The sequence below is a fragment of the Passer montanus genome, unplaced genomic scaffold (genome assembly GCF_014805655.1).
Source record: "Passer montanus isolate IOZ18808 unplaced genomic scaffold, ASM1480565v1 scaffold2, whole genome shotgun sequence".
Taxonomy (NCBI): Eukaryota; Metazoa; Chordata; class Aves; order Passeriformes; family Passeridae; genus Passer; species Passer montanus.
The window spans coordinates 25159048-25176281 of NW_024366591.1; the positions used below are offsets into that span (position 1 = coordinate 25159048).

Consider the following 17234-nt stretch of genomic DNA (forward strand, 5'->3'; position numbering starts at 1 on the left):
AGGGTGCAGCAAGAAATAATAATAAGCTTTAGGAAATATTCAAGGAACTCTCCAGGTTCTTATCACGTGTGTATGCAAACATATGTAATTAATGTAATTAGGGCATTTGCATTTGTATCCACTGAGTAGCTCTGAGCAATAGATGCTGGCTTCACACTGAAAGTTGTAAGCACAGAAAATTAAATGGCACTTTGGGCATGACATGCTCAATAACTGATTGATAAGATAAGAAAACTAAGTTGTTCTGAAATTGCCCATGTTAATCAAGCCTTCTGTTTAATAGGAATTAGCATTGACATGTTCAGATATTTGAGGTGCAGCACTAAATGTTCTTGCTGAGAAACGTATTTTAATGGAAATTCTGAAGAGAAAAGCTTTCCCCTCTTCATGATTGTTTTCCACATCATTGAACAGTATTAACAAGGCTGAAATGTTTCACTGTTGTAATGTCAAGGCTTTTATTTTCATTTTTCAATTAGTCTAAATAAAAAGCTATTCCAGATAGGGCAGATACACAATAATTTATGCAGAGCCTTTTAAAACCATTTTCATACTGAGACCAAGGTATTAAAAAGAAAAATAGTCACCAATATGAAAACACTTGGTTGGCTTTTTCTCCCCACACACCCTTTTTGTTCTCTTGAGACTAGTGTGAAGAAGCCAATCTAAAAAAAACCAAAACTTTCTAAAGCTTATACAAGAAACCAACATTATCCCTCAGGATTTACCAGTTTTAACCCTCATTTCCATATGTTCTATCAACAAATGTGCGTGCACTGTATTTAGCTTAGATTTTGCTTTTTGTCATGGCTGACAATGAGGCTCCTGAGCCTTTGAGAGCTCATTTCTGCAGCTGTAGTGACAGGTTTAAATGGGAATGATTACAATTTTATAAAAATCTAGTTTCTTCAATATACAACTCTTTCAAAAAAGGTTACACAAAAGATTAATCAAACATAGACTTAAATTTAACCTTAGATTAAAATTCTGGGGGTAAAAATGCTTACTTAATTCAGTATTATTTGCCCATTTTCTCTCATAAATGGTGATTTTTACTTGCTTTGAATTTTTTTCATGTCAATTGCACTTCCTTATCATTAATCATCAGCTAAATATACACTGTTCATTTGCACTCAGAGAAACATAGCAGCAGCTATGTTATTAGCCTTAAAAGAATCAACAAAGAAACACATCTGTTTTAAAATGCCATGAACCCCCACTCTTTCTACTCAGTGCTTACAAGAACTACAAGAAAAACGACAACCCAGAGAAGTGTGGAGTCTCCTTTTCTGGAGATAGCAGGCTGGACACAACCTTGAGCCACATGCTTGAGGGGACCCTGCTTGAGCAGGGGAGTTGGACTAAATGACCTCCAGTGATCCTTTCCAACCTGACCAATTCTGTGATTCTGTGACATGCTGGAGCTAATCCAGAAATGGGGCACCAAGATGGTCAGAGGGGCTGCTGCTTATCACATATCAAGAGAGGCTGAAAGAACTGAGATATTTCCATTTCTGCATTTTGGAGGCTGGCAGAGGGCAAATAGCACTGAGTTTTATTCAGACAGTCCACGTGGTCAACTCACTTCCATTTTCTTATGATGTCATCATCAAATGAATTGTGAAATAGAACATAATGCTTCCTGTACAAATATGCCAGAAAATGGGAGGGTGGTCAAACAGTTTGCACAAGGAGGTTGTGAAATCTCTCCCCATGCTTGGAAGTACTGCCTCAGCAGTGTCTTTCAGACAAGGTGCTGGACTAGATGACCTCCATAGGTCACTTCCAACCTAATTAGTTCTACAGTTCTGTGTCTTGAAACTCAGAATTAAATGACTGTTGCCCATTTAACAAAATAATTACCTGGCAATTCAATTATTTCAATTCATCCTTCCATTTTACTATCTCTTTGTGTCAATACAGACCCAAAGAAGAAGAAGAATGAATCTAAATCACAGAAAGAATCTCTAGGGGTCACTTTTAAAAACCTCCCCCTAGAAGTACAACTATCACCAATACCAGGTCACATTACCCATGCCTCTTTCTAGCCAGTTCTCGAAAATCTCTCAGAATGGACATCTCACATGTTTCTGGATAATATGTACGTACCCCTGCTGCATAACTCTGATTTTTTTTTTTTTAATGTCCAACCCAAAATTCTCAAGATCCCTTTGGCAGCTGTTGTCCCTTTTTACATCTGCCATCATCAGAAAGGACTTTATTCCATCAACTACTCTTTGAAGTGGCTAATAGGTTGTAATTGCATTTCGTCTTATTTTCTTCATCCCTCTTATCTCTTTTTTCAGCACAAGAGAGAGTCCAGCTCTCTCAGTACATCCCCACAGATCATCTGCTGTGAGACTCATCTCTGGATCCTCTTCAATTTCTCAATGACATTTTTGAATCAAGCTCTAAAACTGGACACCATTTCCAAGTGTAGTCTTACCAGCACCAGCTACAGTAAGAGTAGAGCACTGAGCAGATGAAGCCTTTTCCCTGCTCACCAAGCTCTTTGTGATATCCTACCTTGCAGCTGCATTGGCCACTGTGCTCACTGCATCCAGATCAGAGGGCAGTTTGCCTTACTTACCATGAGATGATATGGTTGCTTTATATTGTGTTTTCCAGGAGGATTGCCACTCAGGCTTCTTCCTCCCAAACTGTACTGATTCTTGAGGTCATTCCACTCCAATTAATGACCTTTCTATTTTCCCAGTCTTCAGGCTTTTCAAGAACTCTCTAGACAGTAATTCTACTGTTCAGCATGTCAACCTCAACTTCCTCCAAGTCAGCAGTATTTTCAAATGTGCTGATCATAAATTCTGTCATCTGTGTCGCTGATGAAGGTTCTGGCTCTGGGATAATCTGCTTGCTGGCTACCAACTGCATATCAAACCACCAATTAGTGCCCTGTAAGCTCAGCAATCCAGCCAACTCTCAAACAACCTAAGTGTGCTGTTCTACCAAGCACAATTCCAAATAAGAATGTTGCAGATGATGCTAAAAGTATTTGCTTTAATGATCCTGAATTGGATCAAGTCTACTCCGAACTGACACTATTGCAGTGAATTCTGCTCATGAAATGATGAATATTGACTCCATCTAAGTCAATGCACTTTGAATTAGCACTGAGGCATACTGTGGTTACTGATGTGTTTGCTTTTATTGTGCCCAGAATCTGAACAAGAATTGTATTATGGGGATGAACAGGCAACAGTTCTGTAAGAATAGACAGAAATAAAAATTGGGGAAAAAAGAGAATGCTAAGGATGCTTGTAAGAGGATGCTATACTGGCAAGTGTCAGTATGTGGAAAAGCAGCTGATAAATCCTGAAGTCTTTCTTTATGTTGGACTTCTCCCACATCAGTGTGCAAATGCACTATGAAAATATAGGAGATTGTTATGCATATACTGTTTGAGCAAGTAAGAGCAAGTGCCAATGAAACCTGAAATAAACTTCTCAGCAGTTACAAGATCAGTTTACCACCTTCATTGTCCTACCTTGCAGCTGCATTGGCCAGAATGATCAATGCATGAGCACTTCCCCTCCGCATCACAGCTCTGTGGATCTGTCCCAGCCAGGAAGCACTGACAAGCCACACAGTGTGGATAATTCCAGTAGCCCATCCTGCACTCAGTGCATTTCTCCCCAGAGAATTCAGGGCGGCAGAAGCAACAACCTGTATTTAAGTCACACTGAGAACTTAGGGCTCCAATGAGGCTGCACTCACAGGGCTGAAAAGGAGAGAAACAAGGCAATTGTAATTGTGCTTCTGAAAAAAACAAAACCAAAGCCCAACCAAAAAGCAATTCACCTCTTTAAAATATCTATAAATAAAATACAGCAGTGAATTTCCACTGTTTAAAAATAACATTTAAATGATAAGGCAAATAATGTATTTTTATTCAACCTGGGTCAAGCATTTACTAAATTACTAAACAAATTTACAACACTGGTGGGATTTTTTTCCCATAAATATTACTTACCATGAATAAATTAGGCATTGACAACAAATAAAACCAAAAGGGTCAAGGATATTGGAATACTTTGTGGACAAAATTAACTCAGAAACTACAAGCACTCTCTAAGAAGTATTTTGTATGTAAATTCTCTGCAGGCATATTCAGAACACTTTCCTAAAATTGGAATTGCTCAGGAGCAATGGGTTCAGTGGTTCCAGAGGAATCTAGTTCAATGTCTATTACTCATCCATCAGACAGGTAACTATCCTCTTTGTACAAACAAGACTCCAAGATGACAGTAATTTACACAGTAAGGGCTAGAGATTTAGTCATATGACATATTTGGAAGTAAACTTGCTCACAGAATAAGACTTGCACAGGCAAGTGAGGAGAGAAGTAGGTGACTTTCCAGGGTGTCTAGACATTGAATACAAAAGCAGCAGGGAAAACTGCAAGTTTTCAAAGAACAGAAGAATCCCTCAGTGCTATTACAGTGGTAGCACTGCACACTTAATACAATACATTGGCTGTAATCACTGGTGTGACCAGAATATCATATGGAGAAGTTCAGCTTACAGCAAAAAACTCAGTACCAGCAGTACAGGTTACCACAGTAACTGACATGGATAGACTTGCTAAAATTACAGACACAAAGCTGAAAAAGAGAGGAAGAAAATATGGATTCAGTTTCTAAGCAAAACTGTTTATTATATGACTACTTAGAGCACCTTTCCTCTGATCTGAAAACACCATTTATAAAGAAGGTGAATATATACAGGAAATATACAGTCTGCAAGATGACTACCTAACCTAAAAAATAAAACTTTCTGACAGAAAGAACTTTATTCTACAAGATACATTTGAACACAAAGCTGAGAAAGCACATTGTTCATCATTCTCTGAAGTATCTTGGTGTGCAATATCAAAACCTAGATTACAATCAGATGCTATGTGTGGTTTATGCAGTTTTCTACAACGTTCTCTATCCCAGACATACAACAGCCTTGGAAATCTTCCACAAAAACTGCAAAGCAGGAAATTCACGTCTCACTTTGCAGAAATTAGCAGCAACATACTGAAAGAGATGTGGGCTGATAGACCATCATTAATTTAGATGGTGCCACAGAACTGTCATACTAATGTGCTCACATAAAAGACAATCAGAGAATATACTCCAGAGTCAAACGGAGGTCTTCAACCTCATTAGGCTGGTTTCAGAAGCCAAGAGTCTATATCACAGCAGCACTGCAGAGGTTTCACAGGAGTTTTACATACATACAAAAAAAGAAATCATCAATTGCTTTGCAGACAGAGCTACATGACTAACAGCCTTTTAAGAACAAGTATTAATGGTGTATGACTATGTTCCAAAAAGATATCACTTTCTGGAGTAATTGTAGCAGTATTATTAAATCCCTTATCATCAATGAGCACAGCAGGGAGGAAGAAGGCATTTTAACTTTAACTTTAACGATGTCCACTGTCACCAGTTTTCAACCTTAACTGAATACTGTGCCACTCAACTCAAGGTCATTAACAACAGTTTTCATGGCCTCCTGGATATTCTATCACTATTTTCCTATTTCTTCTCCCTTCTCTTCAGATATTTTAACTCTGTGTCAAATATTGGAAAAGAAGGATTTAAAGGCTAATGATAAGATTATTATGTGATTTATTCCCCTGTAAGTACAGGAGAATAAAGCGCAATTTACAACTGGATGGATGTTTCTTTTCTTTTCTCCTTGCTGTCTTTTATGCACAAATTGAAGCCTTTCTCAAGCAAACTCTGAGTACAAATTCCCAGTGGTGTCACCAATAAGGCCAAAGTAAATGTGGCACAATTGTGCCCCAAAGGCACAATTTGCTGATTACCTGTAAATACACATCTACATACATCATTCAATACTGTTGTAATCTCCTCAATCATGTTATATGATAATAAACATATAAACATATATAACTATAATAAAATAAAATCAGGTTCAAGCAGGACCCTGATTCAGTGTGACAGCAGAACCAACAGCATGTTTTGTGTTACAGGCTGCATATCTGAGACAGAGGATCTGTAATGCAGTAACAATAACACATTGCCAACATTTACACCAGTCTCACACCAAAACTTGCAATATGGAGACAAACCATGATATACAAGCCAAAAACTGTGTTCCAGCTATAAATTATGGTGAAAGAGGTTATGCACATAGAGAAAATAGAAATCCACTCACCTTGCAGCCACTGACAATGTTGTGGCCCCAGTGGTTTGGTGCACATTTGTCACACATCTCTCCAACAGTATTGGGAGGGCAGATACAGCGTCCACTGACGGGATCACAGTTATTGCCAAAACGTGAACACTCACAGGCTTCATGGGAGACAGAAAAAAATAAAGCAGAGGAAAAGTTATCCCTTTATATGACACCTGGAGAACAGACCCTAACGGGGTTAGGATCATTCCTTTACTATACAGTGAACTCGCAGTTATCTGTGGACACAATGGGGCAGAAAATGCAGGGAAACTCCAAGAAACCAAAACCAGTAGTTGTGAAATGCAGGTTAACTGTGGTTGAAGTGGCTGCAATGAGAACAGAATGGGAAAAATAAAGTCACCAACTGCAGAAGCGCAGAGACTTCTGAGATGGTGCACTCTTGTGCCATAACTGCAGAAGAGCTGCTATACAATTTCTGGGCCCTTGTTGTCTCCTCTAAGAGGCCATCTGAGGACCACTGAGTCATCTCTGCAGGAAACTTGCAGCCTATTTAACCTTGTAAACCTTCTGAAATTTCTGTTACTCTAAAGAGACTTTCCTTAAAGGGCAAAAAAGGTGTTTTAGGCTTCTTCTTCCCTTTCTATTCCTTCTTTTTCAGCTTATTTATCCTCTGCCTTGGGAGGATATCAACAAACTGATGTTTCCTCTCCATGGGAAACTGGAATTCTTTGCAGATTGTACCAAATTAAACATACTTCAGGTTTGGAAGTGTTTCCAGAAGTGGTCTTTGCTCCTAAAGGATTATTAAGTAAACAATTCACTGGTGGCAAATACAGATTCAAGGTATGTAAGTGATAAGTAGTCAAGGGACATGAGACACACAAGTGATTGAAAGAGCAGAACTGGTGTGTGGTTGTTTTCACACCCAACATCCACATAACCCATGAGGTCAGAGAAAAGCATCATAAGCAAACTGATTCTCTGCGTGATAACCTGTTCCTCGAGGTGTTTAAAGGGCAATGTAACTTTGTTACTGAGGGCTTCATTTATGTTCATTGACTTTACTGTGAAATACTTCAATTCCTCTTGAAACTAGAAAACAAAGGATGTGCAAAGATAGAGCTCCTATCTATAGTTCAAATAAGAATTGACCTTTATTTTTCCCCACCAATGCCTTCAAGACAAGGCAATTGATGCAAAGAAGATAGCAAGTTTTGCCTCCATCATGGCAGGAACAAAATGTGTTGCATACTATTTAAAATATTTTCACACACTGTAGCTTGAATTTTCAGAATACATCTCATCGGGATACTAAGGCTTTCAGCTCATCTATGGGCTTCCAGGTCTTACACGAAATTGGCTAAAAGACATGGAGGGGAAGGAGATACTCAAATGTTTTATCTATTTTTACTTTTGTAATTATTTTTCAAAATAAGAGGGAAAAAACACAACACAAGTGTTTCAAGCAATAGTGAAATAGAAACCTCTTTTGTATTTTTGCTGCTAGAATGTCAACACTGATGATGCTTTAGGGTTTTTTTAGGCTTTATGGATTTATATTGCACAAGAAAAATCAAATTATATTCCTTTTGGATAAATAAAAGGAATAGATAAAAGAGGTCCAATGAGAAAAATCAAATTATATTCCTTTTGGATAAATGCTAGATAAAAGAGGTCCAATATTTTATTTGATACTTAACTGTCACAATAAAATTAATTTTTCTGTACTTTTCCTTCCAGCATGATTTTATATACTTATATTAAATTCATTATTTTCTTTGTGATCCATATATTTTTTTTTGTCATTTGAAGGAATACATAAGAAGCCTACTAAAAATAAATATGGAAAAACGAGCACATTGAAAACAGAATTCTTCTCCACCTGTTCTACTAACTTTTGAACTTTCAAAATTCTGAGTTTTCTCAACATCTATAGCTGCTGCGGTTGCTTTAAACATTTGATGACCACAGGCCAATAGATTTATATTTAAAATGCTATTTGGATCTATAGTATTTTACCATTTTATCACTGTTTCTTAAACCCTGTCATTTTAAAGTTTGCCAAGAGAGCAATTAAAATTTTAATGGGCAATTTCATTAATAGCCCTCTCATTTTCCTTTCACAACTGTAGTTATCAATATTTTCTTGTGTTTCACAACAGTGATGTGCTTTTAACTTGTGGAATGCTAGAATAAGATGCTAATCATAAACGATATAATTTTTTTCATTTAATTGCTGAAGGCTTTAGGACTGCAGTTATCATTTGCATTTTATGTCAAGCTCTCTCATCAGTGAGCCTGGGAACAATTCTCCCTTTTCCAAGGTATGTCACTGTATGTGAACTTTTCAAACTGTAAGTAAGTGTTTTTGAACCCTTCATTCCTGTGGGAGACAACACCATAGAGCAACATTTTCAAACATAATCTATAATCCAGCCTGTGTCATGGTTTATCCACACTACAAGTAAAACTGAATTTTGCTGCACAAATATGGGTCTTGAGGCCTTGATGTTCATTCCATTAAAAAAAAAAAAAGGAGTAAGAAAAGGCTAAACCTGTTCATTGTGCTGCAATTCTAGGAAAGGAGCAAGAACAGACTGCAAGATATCATGATTCCTGCTTCTGGAAGGAATACACTTTACACCTAAAGAATAATAACAGCATTCTGGCATCCCAGCAGTGAGTCACACTAGCCAACTATCTATGTGTCCTGTGATCACACTTAAATGAGTCTCTGAGACTTGAAAAACACAGTTCTATCAGGAAAGATAGATATTTCCCTGTGAAGAAATCTATTGATTGGGTCCTTTTTGATATAGCAGTCTGCACTACTTCAAGGATAGGAAGCATTCATTTCAGTCTTTGACCTGATTTCCAAAAGGAAAAAAAAATAAAGGTAAAGAGGTGGCTGGATATATTTGTGTCTAATGCTAGAGTTTCAGCATTTAGAGGAGGAGATTTTTCATGTGTTTACATATGGCATATAGCAGATACTTTTACTTAAAGATCTTTTTGTACACAAAAAGTTCAAATAAGCAATGAAATATTACTGTACAGGAAAAGACTGTGGTAATGAAAGAGGATTAACCATATAATAACAATGAAAAGGTTGGCGATAAAACTAGAAGCAAAGGGAGTTTGTGTTTTTGTTGTTTTCCTTTTACACCGCTACAAGTTGATTTGATTTGGCAAAAATTTTACAAATATTCATGGAATTTATTTTGGCAGGCACTACATAGAGTAAATGACATTCCTGTTCCTTCTAAATAAAATAAAATTTATAAAATCTTCATAAAATAGCAGAAATGGCTTGGGTCTTTCATTCTTGCTAATCACTACCCTTGTCAAGTGAATGATGCACAAGGCTGTCTATGAACCCCCAGTCAGGAAAATTTGTTATGCAATCCAAAATTAGCCAAACTAGAATGTTATGAATAAATAAATAAACAAACAAATCAATCTGTTCTTGGGTGGAAAACATTTACATACGGGTACAGCCTCCTTCTTCAAAGTTGTAAAATCCATGTGCACAGCGGTCACACTTCTTTCCTGTCACTCCAGGCTGGCAATAGCACTGTCCGTCTCCATCGCAATCAAAGGACTTGGAACCAAAAGAGTTGCAGTTGCAGGGAACACATCCTCTGGAAGACTGTAAGCCAAATGTTCCGGGCTGCCACAGAGTGAGGAAGAGCAGTTAGTACAGGGAATGAATACCAGGAGAAAAGAGGAAAAGCTGAGAGTGTAGGGAGATCAGGGCTGTTCTTTCCTGTTCATCACTGAAATGCTGCTTTTAACAGGTTAAATTGTAGTGGTAAAACCCTGGAGCAAGGACACTAAATGCCCTACACTGCTGAGAAAAAATTAAGATTTCAGAACGTCACCTGATGCTATAATGAATGTTCTGCAATGTAATACATTTCTTATGAGGCTGTTTCCCTAAGTACAATTCTCACTTGGAATGGAAGGTCTGCCAGCACAACATACATACCCCATCTCTGGTTGCAAGGCTATGTCAGGCAGAGTTTGTTGTTACGAGAGTGAATTCAAATTCTTAGCTATGAATGGAGATCAATTCAACTGGAAAGCCTCTGAATTACATTTTATCTCCTCTGAGCAAGGCAATATCTGTATACAGTAACTTAAGGGCAATTCTTTAGAATGATATATAGGAATAACTTCAGAAGCACATAGAGATAGTGTATTTGTGTATAATACAAACATATAATGGGGATTTTTTTTAAGATAAAAAAACTCTGTCTTTGGATTAGGCCTCTTTCTCTTCTGTTTTCTTTGGTTTTTTGCAGTGATCAATATAAAGTTTCTACAGAACCAGAGTAGATGTTATCAACTGTAGTAAGCAATTTCCTCCTTAACTTCAGTAGTGGAGTGCAAAAAGTAAAGAAGGGAAGATACACTCTCATTTGTACACTGTGATACAGAGATTTGCATGAAGCTTTCAACCTTGTGAGTTTCACTGCATCAACCAACAGAGGCTCCTTGGAACAAACCATTGATATTCAAATGACAAACTCAGTCTTGAGCTAGAGTGCTTTAAAATGGGAATATTTCTCCACCTGTTTTTCAGGCATGATGATTTTCAGTGAATACTGAAATCCAAGTTAGATTAATAATTTCACTTAAAATTGATATTACAACATTAATAATAAAATCTATCAGCAAGTTTGATAGGAAAGCAGAATGTTAAAAATGAGATATGGAAAAGATCACTGTTAATGAATATAAATGGAACAAAGTGAAAAATATTCAATTTATAATGTGCTACTTTGTGATCTAGGCATGAGGTGTAAGATTTTTACTAACTATAAGTCAGCAGATCTTCAAATCAATGGAGCTGTGCTGGCTTTGACCATGGCAGCGATTGTCCCTCGGTACTAAGAACTAGTGCTGTGTCCAGATCTGGACCACTTAGAAGAAGAAAAGAGCGTGTCCAGAGAAGGGCAATGGAGCTGATGAAGGGTCTGGAGCACAAGTTCTGTGAGGAATGGCTGAGGGAGCTGGGGGTGTTTAGCCTGGAGAAGAGGAGGCTCAGAGGGAAACTTTTCTCTCTACAATTCCTTGAAAGGAGCTGTCGCCAGGTGAGAATCGGCCTCTCCTCCCAGGGAACCAGGAACAGGACAAGAGGACATGGCCTCAGGCAGTGCCAGGGGATGCTCAGGTTGGAAAAATGAACAATTTCTTCACTGAAAGGGTGGCCAGCCATTGGAACAGGCTGCCCGGGGCAGTGGTGAAGTCATTCAAGAAATGAGTGGACATGGCACTTAGTACCATGGTCTAGTTGACAAAGTGGTGATCAAAGGTTGGACTCGATGAACTTGGAGGTCCTTCTCAACCTTAATGATTCTATGACTATTATTTTATATGGATTTGTTTCAGAGGAGAACCCCTAATTAACATTTTGTATTGGTGAATTCTCTGAAATTTCAGAAGCTTTCCATGGAAAAGTCCTGAAATCTGATCTCTGAGGTTAATACAGATGTTTCCCACTCACACAGAGAATCTGCTGATAGGTGTCAGAGTACAGGACCACATCTATGGTCAGAATTTGGCCTGAAAATCGTACAAACCTAAGCAAATGCTTTCTTATACATGTAATAAAGAATTACACTGATTTTAATTTCCAAACTCTATATGAAATGTTTTGCAAATTTCATACTTCTACCTGACAAAACATGGCATATCAGAGAGAAAGTTGCAGTCAAACTCATTTGATTAAACTCAAGGCTCAATAAAATACTTGACTATCTCTAAAGATTTCTATTACACAGGAAGAAACATAGAAATGTGAATACACACAATCTCAGGACAGACATTCAGATTCATGCAGTGAAATAACCAATGCACAGCATGCATCTCGGTTCTCAAGATAAAGTTTGCTGGGATCTAATAAATTCTGTTTATATGGGTAACAGTCAGAAAAAGTCTGATATCAGCACACCACACTGCGTTAAGCTGGAAAAGACCACCACCATGCTGGTTTTCATTCTGTGAAAATGGGCTCCACACAAAGTCATTTTGGTCAGTCATGCAAACTTTAACCCCAAGTTAAAGTTCTCAGCAAAGTTTGTTTACACACAGAAATTATAAGAATCACATTTACTGAACAGGAGGTAAGATCCTAGACTACAATTATGAAATACACTGAACTTTCTGAATATGTCATTATATCAAGTCTCTATCAGTGTACTGTGTGGGCAACACAGTAACCTAATACATGTTTAATTGGAAAAAGCTAATTTCTCCAAGGAAATCTATATGAACAAATGCAGCATGGGTCCCAGAGTCAAGATGAGGATGAAAAACACTGCCAGGTATTTTTCAAACAGGTGTGGTAAATGTGGGGATTTTGAGTTGTAGGGAGAACAAACAACATTCCTAAAATACTGCTCTGTTAGAAGCAGTTGTATCATAATTACTTAATTTTAGGAAATAAGATGCTTTGTTGGTCTGTGATAAGGAATGAACACTTCTATAATTTTGGGCATTACATTCACATAAGTGGCACTGCACCGAGTTAAAAATGGTCCAGATAACTGAGAACTTTTTGCTAATACTTGCTAATGAGAAATTTTAACACCAGTTATGTTCAATATTTTAAAATTAGATTTTTAACTCTTTGCCTCTGGGGCAGATCCTTCTTGCAACCTCCTTAAGCTATTGATTCTTGAATTGTTAGAAAACCAAGTCTTATGATGCAAATTTCAAGAAATCCCACTGATTCCATTGATTTATGTACATCTCCCATGCATTTTGTGCATACTGCTGTTGATGGCGCTGTTTTGGGACTTAGTCTGATATTTGGTTTCTTGCTGATATCACCACTTGCAAGATGAAGCCCTTAGGATTGGGGAAGCATCCTAAAATTCTGCTTGTCTTCCGAGCCTGCCAGTTTCTTGAGAATTTCTTATATTGTAACACGGGTATTAAAAATTAGAAACCCAAGCAATCTGTGTGAGCTCCAGACACAAGCGAGCAGGGGACTTCAGGCCATGCAAACAGAGTTTCCCATTACCAGAGCTGCAGGCCGGTAAGCACCTCGGGGGCACCCACTGGCACTGCTGGTGCCCCACCGCCGCGGGGGTACTCGGATCTGCTGACTGCTTCCCGCACTTTCTTGCAATTTAGGCACCTGTCTGCTGATTTCACATTGTCTGCCCATGAATCCTGATTTGCAGATACATCTTCCCAACTTATCACACTGCAGTGACACAGATCCTAAAGCACTGCAGCCACAGGGTATACAAAACACTTTTTCTGGGGCCCAGAAGTAGTTGGGCTTGAAGAATGAAAAGTAAACACTGTTAGAAAGTGAAGATAAGGAAACTACACCACATAAAAGGGTATAGAAATAAAGACAGGAGTAAGCACTGAAGTAAACAAAGATTAATTCCAATTAACCACCAGTACTGTATTAATGAGCTCGAGATGTTTGCTGGGTACTTTGTGCAATCTGCAAATTCCACTGATACCAGAAATTTTTCTTTGAATGGACTCTTTAAATGCCATTTAAAATGCAGTGTCAACAAACCGCTTCAGAAATTACATAATTTTAAAGGGTGAAAATGATCCTTTTGATTTGTGCAGAATTATTTATGCTCCTTAAATTACACACAGATGAAGGCATTCTGAGGACATAGGCCTAACTCATGAGTCCTTATGTTGAACTAGAGAAATGTGCAGTCAACTACAGCATATTCCTTAGCTTCCTGAAGACAACTCTGTGAAAGTTTATGAAACAATATTTCTCTGCAGTGATTTATGAGACAGGAAAACAATGTCAAGGCAAAAAACACTTTCACCAAAAAATAACACATTGTTTAGACAATACAAGAAGAAACCCTAAGAAAAAAAACATAAAGGCAGAACATTCCAGCAGAACTAAACTAGCACCCTGCCTTTTAAAAGAAAATAAACATCAGATGCTATCATACATTTTGCAGCTTTCTTCATGCAGGGATTATCTCCCAAAGCTGCAATATTTTTAACTAATTTTTTATATCAAACATTCAAAATATAAAGTGTATATAGTATGTATGCAAATATAGATACAGCGAGGCTTAAAATACATTAATTGCATGTAAATGCTATGTTTTGCATTCTGTTCCAGAAAACTATTAGAAAATGTATAAAAAGTAATCGTTTTACCTTTCTCTTCATAAGAACAATCCATATATGTTCTTTAAGTGAAAATTAAACAACAGAAAAAGCCTATCCGGAACCAAATGATATTACTTAGAGAAACAGGGAAGAAAGCTGAAAGGAAACCCCATTTCTGGTCACTCACTTTGCAGATGTCACAGCGGCGCCCGATGACGTTGGCTTTACACTCACACTGGCCCGTCCGAGAGTCACAGATCTCTGAGAAGGAGCCATTCATGTGACAGTGACAGGCTGCAGAGGAAGAAAAAGGAAATGCCAGTGTGTTCCCTGAAGCTAAATCTAATAGCCAAATGTTTACAGTGCAGCTTTTACCAGCCTGAGAAATGCCCAGCCTGGGTTAAGCAGGAAGATGTCACTCCCCTACACTGACATATTAGCCTGCCCATATTAATACAGAATTTTTCTCCAAATTATTGCAGTCAGAAATTTTGCCTCAAGTTCATTAACAACTTGTTTTAGATGTTCCTCTCAGATCAAAACAGGATGTAGAGGGCAGATTACTAAGTACATGCCCAGAGATTCAGAGTGGGAAGGGCAGTGCTGAGAGAAAAACACAAAAAGGGTACAGACCCTTACATAGGGTGTGTACAGGATGTAGCTCCAACCAGTGGGAGTGTTACTGCTCTGTGTGCTGGTTCTGCTGTCCTGGAGTTCACTCCTTGTTCATGTAGCTGTCAGGAAATGTTGGCAGGCTGCAAAACCAGTACAAGGTTGACACTATACAGGGGCAGTAATGCTCTCATGCCCCAAGCTGCACTGAAAAACATACCAAGGATTATCTGCTACCATGACTCTCCAGGATTTCTGTCTCAGCAATAGCATTACAGTTCCCAGAGGAAATGTAAGCCAACTGACCAACCTAACTCATTGCAGTTCTCTCATGAAGATTTAAAAAGGCAGTGAAAAAGCTGTTTCTTGAGGAAAACAGCAATGCTTCTGGCTCTTAAATTCTTATGTTTTAGGAGAAGACAAATTTCGGGGAAGAGGTCTATCACCTTTTATGTTCTTCAACCACAAGAACATTTGTGTTCTTCAATCTTTTGGCATGCATAGATTTGGTAAAAACCCCTTAGCACTCACCATAGAGAACAGGGATGTGATTGTTGCCACAGGGACTATAACCATGCAGTCATTGATCAGCATGAGCTGGTTTCTGCACACACTTTTTTCCCCCCTCACAGGGGAATGAATCCACATCTCTATACCAATTACCAACTGCTCTCTAAACTTGGGCTCTAGTCCACATTTTGCCTTCCTGCAGTGCCCTATCTGCATGTGTTGCTTTTTTTTTTCTCAACCTGACACCTTCATTTTAAGAAACACTTAAGAGTCCCAGCAGTGAACACATGGCAGCCACATACTTGCATGTCAGAAGGTGCTATATGAGACAAGGCAGTTTTATTTTACTTATATATAGATTATTACAACAGGACCTTCCTCATTGCTTCATTGGACTTGCTAATTTACAATTTCCAATTATAAATTGAAAGGAGTGGTGTGGGGCTTTTCTCCCTGCTCTTGAGGTATTCTGCAGAAGTTGCTTCTTTTAATGAAAGCAACTTTATGACTTGCCATTCTGTTCATGACATTGGTTCTCAAATGTTTGCAAAAATTCTGGAACAAAAATAACAAAAGTAACAAAAATAACAAAAGTAACAAAAATGTGCTGGTTCTGCTGTTCATACCAGTTATGTAACACCTTCAGAGATTTTTACCTCCTTCTGTTTTGCATTAAATTTTTTAAAAATAAAAATTTAAGACACTTCTGATGTAATTAACATTGCTTATCTTTTCCTTTCAGCTTTCTATACTAAACAAATCTATAATTTACCTATTTTGTCCTGTATACAGCCCTCTTTAACCTGATGTTTTAAAACTGCTGACACTCCAAACTGTACATGGTGACAAGTATCACATACATATATATTTTGAGTATATATTTAATTAAATTGGTCAGTGGGGAAAGAAAATGCTAAAGCTCAGATTCAACAAACTACAATCCTCAATGCAAATTAAAAGTGTTTCACCAACCTTTTTATACAGACCTCAAAACCCAAGCTCAGTCTGATTTGAATTGTTTTGCTTATCAGGCACATGACAACACAAGAATCAAAAAGAAAACTTACACTGATTTTATAAACAGATGAGTTTTTCCTATTTATATTACAACAAGCAGCACTCCATGGTGTCTTAGTCACAGATGACTGAGTGCAATGCAGTGGTGAGGGAGAATTTGGAATATCAGGACTTTGATTGTTTTTCTTGGCTCTGGCAGTATGTACATAGAAAAGAAACATACAGTCCGGGCTATTAATCTAATAAACTGTTACTCAATCTGATAAATTGCACTTATCGCACCTAGAGCCTTCCCATTCATTCACCTCTACTGGGAAAATTAGCTCTTGTCCAAACCTCCAAATGGTTGTTATAATACAATGTAGCCTGTTGGAGAAATTTGTCATACTTTCTTCCCGAAAGACACTGGTCAAGACCTTTCATACTCTCTAGATTTCTATAAATATTTATGAGCTTGTATTTATGATCAAGCTACACACTTATTCTCCTACAACAGTAGTACCTATACACTGGAACATAGGCAGACTTGATTATTTGCTTTAATTCATCTTGTGACACTGAATTTTATTACCATCAGCTCAACCTCTGGGTATTTGCTTCAGCATACTGTGCTGTTTCACTCCAAAAAACAACCTACTAGAATCAACTCAAATAAGCTTAGGACATTTGCTCGTTGTTCTTAGATTTATGGTTTTGTATAGATACACCAAAAAATTCAGAGATACTATGATGATATAAAGCTGTACTGTCATTTGAAATGGTTAATGCACACAACAGCACTGTACTGAGAAAGAGCAAGAGACATTTCA

General features: G+C 37.8%; 1 protein-coding gene across 6 annotated transcripts in view; it reads right to left on the reverse strand.

Moving 5' to 3' along the window:
• The window catches only part of LAMA2 (laminin subunit alpha 2), a 337030-nt gene that overhangs the window by 107938 nt on the left and 211858 nt on the right, over positions 1–17234 (reverse strand). For 4 of the 6 annotated variants that reach the window (XM_039706790.1, XM_039706788.1, XM_039706786.1 and 1 more), the window contains exons 20-24: positions 14474–14580; positions 13202–13465; positions 9661–9841; positions 6190–6326; positions 3503–3736 (exon numbers count right to left, since the gene is read on the reverse strand). In XM_039706790.1, the coding sequence (XP_039562724.1) occupies positions 3503–3736; positions 6190–6326; positions 9661–9841; positions 13202–13465; positions 14474–14580 (923 nt within the window). The remainder of the gene's footprint in view (positions 1–3502; positions 3737–6189; positions 6327–9660; positions 9842–13201; positions 13466–14473; positions 14581–17234) is intronic. The other 2 variants (XM_039706791.1, XM_039706789.1) reach the window with 1 other exon arrangement.